Source organism: Alosa sapidissima, chromosome 17 (assembly GCF_018492685.1).
Source record: "Alosa sapidissima isolate fAloSap1 chromosome 17, fAloSap1.pri, whole genome shotgun sequence".
Taxonomy (NCBI): Eukaryota; Metazoa; Chordata; class Actinopteri; order Clupeiformes; family Clupeidae; genus Alosa; species Alosa sapidissima.
In genome coordinates this window covers 2,523,760-2,532,500 of record NC_055973.1, presented here as the reverse complement: position 1 = coordinate 2,532,500, position 8,741 = coordinate 2,523,760, and the positions used below count along the sequence as shown (strand labels likewise).

The window sequence follows — 8,741 nt, the reverse complement described above, 5'->3', positions numbered from 1 at the left end:
TAGTAGTAGTAGTGGTAGTACTAGTATATTTAATAATATTATTAAAAAGTACTCATCTTATGAGTAGTCTTAGCCTAGTGGATTGGATGAACCTGAAGAAGACAGTGCCATTTAAACATATGTGCGCTTTCCTGGACTAATAACTCACCAGAGCTTTTGCTACCCTACATCTATGTCCCCGCTTTCCATTAGTTTGTGTGCTTAGATAGGCTAGCAAAAGCAGCATTTCACCTCCAACAACAACCCAGTTAAGCATTTGGAGAATGAGTGGAGTTAACCTTTACAGAAAGCGATTAGAATTGAGAAACTGCATCTGTTTTTCTTCACCCACACACTCCTCTCTCTCTCTCTCTCTCTGCTTTTTTGTGCCTAGGAGAAGATGTCCTAGGGTTTTTATGTAACGTTCTTTGAGATTTATGGCTATTTGGAAAAACTCTAAGGAATAAATAGCTCACAACACAAGACACAACTTTGGGGCGGATACATCATTTTTTAAGGCATCTGGACAATGTGACATGTCTAGTTTTATGTTTTTACAACAAAAATATATACATTGCTGTATCACATTCATTTAATATGTTTAATAACCTGAATGAGCACATAAGAAAACATCAAGTCCACAACATTGTCAGTTACAAACTTGTATATTGTATGCATAGGTGATAGGTGACATTGATGGTGTTCCACATATGGACGATGAGGCGTCTCAGCCAGGACATAGGATGGACAAGGAGGAAGAGGAGGAACATGGAGCCAGCTCCTCACAACAGCTCAGAGAGAGGAAGAGGAAGAAGCCCTTTTTCCGTGAGTTGAACTCTACCGGTTGTATTTTAAGAACATTGTTGGATTACTGTAATGTATTAACACCCCTTTGCACTAATCTGATGTTAATCCGAAGTTTGAATGGATTGTTACTTGGATTACACACTCTGATACTGTAAGTGTAGCATCAGTATACAGAACCCTCTTTAAATCAAATCACACTTCAACACTACAACTAAATGGTGTATGTATGATGCCAGGGCTCACATGGAAAGAGGCTGTTGTCTCATTGTGACTACCCTGGGTAAATAAAGGATAAATGAAAAATAAAATAATAAATGTATTAAAACTTGACTGAACAGTCTTCGTTCATTCCCTCCTCCAGGTTCTCACCGAGTTGAGCCTGTGGGCGGAAGCATGTGCGACTCCACACTGCAAGACCTCCCTCACTGATGCTCTATTGGGTTCTCTGTGTACAGTACAGTACCTTGCTGCTGCCAGGGCCTCCTGACACCCAGGTCAACTTACTGTAGGTGTTGTGTATTTAACACTCACTAATTGTTCAATCCGGTCTCAGTTTAGTAGGGTATTCCTCAGAAAGGGCCTCGCTACATTTCTGAAGTCATCAACATTTTCAACACAGTAAAGTTGTACAAACAGCACTACATAATGAGAAATGTAAAATGATATCCTGGAAGTGTATCACCTGTTTTCAAACATGTTTTTTGCTGCTGACTAAACTCATTGTTGTATGATATGTCTGAGTACAAACTGTAAAAGCCTTTATATCTCAGTTGTTACACCACTGTAAACCTATAATGCTGAATGCATACTTTATTAAAGGTACTTAGGCTGCCTTCCTTTCTCATATTCTGATATTATACCAGCACCTTACACTCTTGCATACTTAAAGACTGCACACTTTGCATACTGCATCTCATTGACCCGCTGATGACATGCTAAATAGTGAGTCTGGATTCACACGTACAGAAATGTCAGACATGATTGGACACACATATAGTACAGTACTTCCACGCTACCCAGGCTCCATAAATACAGCCTAGCCTGCCATTCATGGCCCAATAAACAATGTAAAGTAATGATTCTGTGGCAAAATGAATGAAGACCATTAGGTCTTCCCTGCTGCCCCAACCCTGTGAAAAATGAAGATTTTAAAAGTCACTAATCAGACCCCAGTGATAAAATATCAATATCAGGTCCACATTAAAGGGGGATAATATTCAAGCGGCCTTGATTTGTATTGAATATGTGTCTTCTAGCTGGTGCTTGACGTAATGAACTGGCCCACAAATCACTTGTTAATGGGGACCTGCTTATACATATTGCTTAATTAAAGGTTGTGGGCTTATTAACATGTGTCTGTGACACTGGGCTAGGCACCGGAATGTGTTCGCACTGGGGCCGTGGCTGTAAAGGTTTTATAGATAACCTATCATATTAAACCCCATTGCTTAATATTGGATCTTAATAACCTGTCATTTTCATTGATGATGATTCCCCTTTATGGGGCGGCCATTACGGCTCGGGAAAAAGTTCTGAGGAGCCGCTGTGTCTTTTGGGACGCCACCCGGAGTGCTCATTACTGATGTGCGTCGGGCCACTGAAGCCGCACCCCCCCACACACACACACACACACACACACACTCACACACCCACATCACCCCCACCCCTCTCTGTGCAATGTATAAAGCATCATAGACATGGCTGCAGGGGCTCTGCAGAGAGAACAGACACACAAGCTTTACCTTCATGTCAGATCTACACACACACACACCCACACCTTCTCTACCCAGGGCTCCTGAGTCTAACTCTTCGTACGGGTTGTCTGTAGCTAAATCGCGTTTGCTCAGAATCGTGGCTCATGGTTTATTAATGGTATATGTGGCACACAAGCCATAGGCCAACTGTGCACATATTGGGCCATTGTGTTTGCACAATACGTTTCACAAAGCTAACTGGGAAAAGCTTGTTAAAGCTGCATTATATTGGTCTTGATCATTATGTATTCTATGGCAGAAATATCTAATGGACTTCATGTACTGTGCACAGTGCACACAAATTGCATATTCTGACTGATGGGAAGCTCCATCTTTCGAGTCTTTGTCCAAAGCTTCTGTATTCTCAAATTTAGCGAGCCAAATTTGTACGGAATTTGAATGCCTTTGGTCCTTCTCACCTTCCCATTGACTGTTCTGTGGACTTTAATGTGAAGATGACTTAAAAGTGAAGTTTTCCGTCTCTTGTGTCCTCCCTGCATCAACAAACTAGTTAGCCTTGCATGCTTTTCCGACCAGAGCACAAAAAAAGGTATTCCAACGGTTCAAATATTTGATTGCTAATGACAAACACCGTTCCAACACAATTTAAATTTCAAATCGATCCCTGGGAGCAGTTATTTCTAAAAACGACGCCTCTGGGTCCCTCTGTGCACATTTGCTGATTTAAGTTAAAAGAAAACCCTTTTTGCCGAGCTATCATATGGGAGCTGCAACTTTTTGAAGTAGGCTCCTGCATCTGCATAGTCCAAAACCTGAGGATGTTGCTAGTTAGAGGGTAAAAAGAGTGTGTGTGTGTGTGTGTGTGTGTGTGTGTGTGTGTGTGTGTGGCGAGCGGGTGAGAAAAATACATAAAAAGAAAGAACACTTTGTCTAATACTATATTTATGTAGCCCTCAGCTTGTGGTATTCACATAAAGCCTTCCTGTGTTCTGAACTTCAGTGATCGTTACCAAGCACAGTGAGATGGTGGTGGGGGTTGGTGTTGGATGGGGGGGGCACTGCAGGCTGCGTTGCTGGGCTTCTTTTCCGTTCATTTGAATTAAATGAAATAAAAGTGATCCATGCAAAGCAAATTCAGACACTCTACCGCCAAGGTGTTTGCCCAGCCCCTCCTGTGATGGCTACTTGCTGAAGTAAACAAAAAAAATACTAAACCTTTTGAAGAACTTGCATGCATTATAATGCATGATCATTTGTTGTTTTTAAATTGATATTTTCCACGAACTTCATCTGTGACATTCATTTTCCCAGTCCCCAATGATTTGTAGGTATATTTAATAAATCTTGCAATGTATAAATTTCATGCAAGGAGTCTAAACCTTAACACAGTAATAATGCCGTGTTATTGAGGTTGTTTTTGTATAGCATTAATGAATCAGAACATCCTTCAGCTATCTTGGTGGAGGGCAAATTCAATTTCATCTAATATTCACCATGTAAACTAGTTTATACCATTAGATACACCTTTGCTTATTGAACTGCAGCAGCACTTAGAAATCAAAACAAACACAAAATATTCTCTCAAGTTCACTAATTTCTTAAAGATCTCCTTTTCTCCCTCGCTGCGTCTCTTTTTTGAAGTTATGAAGAGATGAAAGTTTTTTTTTTGAGGACGTTCTCCACCAAAGGGAAGAACAAACCACAATTTTCTTCCTCCTCAACATTAAAAAAAGTGCCCAAAGAGAAAAAGAACTGGAGGCTTCATTGGCTTCTTTGTGGAGACACATACCTCAGCATATAACCCTTAATTATGGAGCTGTCAGTCAAACAGCAAGTTAGTTCATTCAACTGCAGAACATTCAAACAGGAGGAATAATCGCAAAACACCCATCTGGCACAATGAAGGCTTTCTACACGAGGGTGTTCCCACCATCCCTAATCCTTTACTGCTGGAGAATGTAGGAACTGAGTAGTGTGGCCCTTTCGTACTGGCCCTTGGTGCCCGATGGGGTCTACTTAGTTGAACCCCCGTGTCCGTGTATGTGATACTTTGATACACAGGATGGGGGGTGTCAACTCCCACCCCCACCCAACATGTAAGCATCTGGATGGATCACGTGCGGTTTTCTTGTTTATTTGTTTATTTATTTATTTTTCCTGGAGTGGCAGAGGCAGATGTCCTGCTCACAGGAAAATAATTTGTGAGAGTAGAGTGTGGTGGAGGGGTTTGTGAGGAGGGGTGGGAAGGGAGGGGGGTTATGAATATGCAAATCATGTCACAACGTGGAATCTTGTAATGACTGGGAAATATTCTCGCCATATTTCATTATGCAGAGGTCATTGCTTAATGCAGGCAGCTGGGACCATGTTTTCCTCCTCTCTCTTTCTCCCTCTCTCTTTCTCTCTCTCTCTCTCTCTCTCTGTCTTTCTCTCTGTTTCTTTCTTTCTCACTCTCTCTTTCTCTTTCTTGCTCTCTATCACTCCTGCTCTTCATGTGCTTTCTCTTTCTCTCACACACTCTTGTTCACACTCTCATCCCTTTTCTTTTTTCACCACTCATTCTGTCTCCTCTCTTTCATTGCCATTCATTGCCTCTCTCTTTCTCATTCCCTCTCTTTCACTCTCTCTCTCTCTCTCTCTCTCTCTGTCTCTGTCTCACTCTCACTAGTCTCTCCCTGTCATCTCAGCACAACTTTAACAGAACTGCAGCATGGCACAAAATAGCAAGGGTAAGACTTAGCTCCCCAGCACAATCATGATCACACACACAGATGTAGACACACACACACAAAAGACATGTGAGACCTCAATCTCAAAAATATCTTAATAAACACTGATACACCCCCCCCCCCCACACACACACACACATACAGGCTTTTGCGGATCATTCCTTCTGCTGTTTTTTTTTTTTTTGGTCATAGCAGCTCCTTAGATCAACCATCTCTCTCCATTATGGCTGTTTGTATTGGGGCTCCGGCGTGTATCTCATTGGTTGATGGCTGGCAGCCACCCGACTTTGTGTCATGTTAATCATTAGGTAAAGCCATCTCCTCCTCAAATAATCCTGCGTTTGAATGCTAAAAATGTAATGAACTTCACGGTTCATTGTATCTGACATTGCTTAATTAATGGGTGCATTTAAAGTACATAGGGCCTGGTAATTGATTTATATGCATGAATTCCACATACAGCTGTTGGTTCCTGTAGGAAAGTCATCACTCAAAATGTGCACATTTTACTGATATCCTAGGTGCTCAGAGACTTTGTAACCTCTAGTTTTGCGTTGGGTGAAAAAAAACGGGCTTGTTTAAGGGTTTTTATAATCTCCTTTGTGCTTTGCTCTCCTAGCGTGAGAATGATTAACCTCGACTTGCAGGGTTTGTCTTCCTCATTCTTCATGGCTGCTATTCCTCTCCAGAAGCAAACTAAATACACCCATCTGTATTGTCTATCATATTTGATACAGACGCCATGATCTCGAATATTTATCGCTAGCCGTTTTGTTTTTTTTCTACTTGGGTGAGCTGCATGACCTTAAATAATTCAAAAGCACAATCAGGTAATGTCATATGCAGTATGTAAGGCTGAAAATATTGCCCTGACGTGGTTCTCCCTCTCTGCCAAGACTGCTTGGGTGCTCTCATCCCCTGTGCCTGGAAATTGAAAGTGAAAGAACACAAACCTAGCAGCAGCAGTGGCAGCAGCAGCCTAGAAATGAGGCTTCCAAGAAGACAAAGAGGTTCAGCGTTTCAGGCAAGCTAATGTTAAACAATGCCCCCTTCACCGCACACCACTTTCGCATTGATTCGGAGACTTCATACATCTTGCAACAACCTCTGTGTCTAAAAAAGGCTGTGCATTGCCTTTGCACCACCTATTTAAAGCTTTGTTTCGATCATGCAATGCTATAATTATCGAAGGAATGTGTGTGTGTGTGTATATGTGTGTTTATGTGTGTGTGTTTTTTTTTTCCTGGTGAGATTTTGGGGTCGGTGGCCCCTAACCATTATTTTGAATTTCGACAGAGTCTCAGTAGGTCCCAGATCAATGTTTCACCTGGGGAATGGGTTGAGCATATTTCTATCACTAGCCTATTGATTTTTCTATGTGCAAACCCCTTATGTGCAAGAGGTGTTTTCATGTGGACGCCGCAGAAGGAAAGCTGCCTGCAGCACATGCATGTACACACTCTGCAACACACGCACACACACACACACACACGCACGCACGCACGCACGCACACACACACACACACACTCATTTATTTATGCTTGTAGACACCCATAGGCACAGACCTACAAAACATGCACACATCGGCATATTTAGTTATTTTAGATCTCTCACATACATAATTACAAGACACATACACAAACACACACACAAACATACAGAGAGAGAGAGAAAGAAAAAGAGAGAAAGAGAAGGAGAGAGACACACACCCCTTTTTCCTACCAAACACAGTTTCCTTCTTCAGTCTTTTACACATGCACACACACTCTACCTTCTCTTATACACACACAGCCTCTCTCTCTCTCTCTCTCTCTCTCTCTCTCTCTCACACACACACACACACACACACTGCACAGTCTCCATGTGTGCAGTTCCCTGCCATAGTGCCTCTGGCCCTGGGTATGGCCCATGTTGAGTGAACCATGTGGACCAAAGGGTCCAGGCGTATCCCTCTCTTTATTCTACACACTAATCAATACGGACTGAGGTGATCTGGGCGCGTCTCTCGTCCGCCATGCATCAGCAGCGCCGCGGCCCCATCGCGCTGCACAGCCGCTCACACATGATTGCTTTGTTCTGTGTCACTTTGATTCAGGGCCGAGTCGGCTTTATCGCCGTCTATAACCAGCAGAGACAGAAGGCCTTGATATGGATTTAAATAATGTATTAGTTGTGGTGCAACGAATCCAACAAAACCTCCGCACACACACACACACACACTCACACACACACACACACACACACACACAGAATGAGACATACACATTCACATTTTCTCACATATACACACTCACACACAATAAACTGACTAGTAATAAGACAGCACGTTATTTCCCCTGCACGTGTGGTATGCGTCTAACGGTGGTATGCAAATAACATGATTGAATGCAAATACTGTCACGTCAGGTTATTACTTGTAACTTTTTGTTGTGGGGAGGTTGACTCAAGCAATGTGTCTGCTATATAGATTGAACTGCTATTTTGGATATGACTGTTGTTACAAGAAAAGGGGGAAATACTGCCACTGTTATGTTTAATGTAATGTCACCAACAAAGGTTTTGAAGTTTAATCGTAGTGTACGAACTAGTGTGGTGACAGGTTAGGACGGAGAGAGAGAGAGAGAAATACAATAGGAAGAAAAAAAACACATTACATGAAATACGTCAGAGGCCAATAATAATTCTCTCTGTGGGAGCCGTGCTACATCAGGGTAGCAAATCAATACTGCATTACTTAGAGTACAGAGTATATACAAGCCTCATCCAATTGATTATTTCTGATGCTAAAATGGCAGTTTCATTTGCTCTCCAACAAAAGGCGTGAACAATAACTGCTGTTCAATTAGCTGACCAGAGTGGTTAGGGTAGTATGAGGGTAGGTGGGTGTGGGGGCGGAAGAGGAGGGGGGGTTGAAGATAGATGACTATTTATTTGGCAAAAGTAATGCATTGTTTTAAAGAGACATGAGGAATGGAATGTCACTGTTGTGTTCTGGTTTAAAAGATGGCTTGTTTCATTGGACATTGAAATTTCATGAATATATTTCCAAAGGCCTGGAAAAACGGAATTCATCATTAAGTTTTCACAACCCCATAATGTCACCATGGGGATTAGTCAATTCTCTAATATATTGTGCATGTCATGGTCACTTATGATGCATACCTTTTATGGAGAGCTGGGAGAGGAGGGATGGGGACTTGTCCTCCGTTTCAATTTCTTCTTTTCCTTTGTTTTCTTTTTCATCTTCTTATTTCTCTTCTTTTTTTCTTTCTGTTCATCTTCTTCCTCTTGTCTTCTTTGGAGTCCACAGTGAGTAGGACAGGCATCAAAGTCACTCAGTCGCAGTTGAGGACATATTTCCTTAATGACCGCAACCTTTTAAGGGCTTCTTGCATGATTAAAAAGTCATTTTCTTAACTGTCCTCCCAGGATTTGCATTTCTTTCTCTTTTTCCCTGCCTCTCTAAAGAAAGCATTAAATTGCTCCAATCAAGCATAAATGTCTGCCGCT

At 41.9% G+C, this 8,741-nt stretch overlaps 1 protein-coding gene across 4 annotated transcripts in view; it reads left to right on the top strand.

Annotated features, from left to right (window-relative positions):
- ofcc1 (orofacial cleft 1 candidate 1) overlaps positions 1-1,618 on the top strand; it is a 91,295-nt gene extending 89,677 nt beyond the window's left edge. For all 4 annotated transcript variants that reach the window (XM_042068010.1, XM_042068012.1, XM_042068011.1 and 1 more), the window contains 2 exons: positions 660-804; positions 1,148-1,618. In XM_042068010.1, coding sequence (XP_041923944.1) covers positions 660-804; positions 1,148-1,215 — 213 coding nt within the window. In that variant the 3' untranslated portion in view covers positions 1,216-1,618. The remainder of the gene's footprint in view (positions 1-659; positions 805-1,147) is intronic.
- The last annotated feature ends 7,123 nt before the right edge of the window (positions 1,619-8,741 follow it).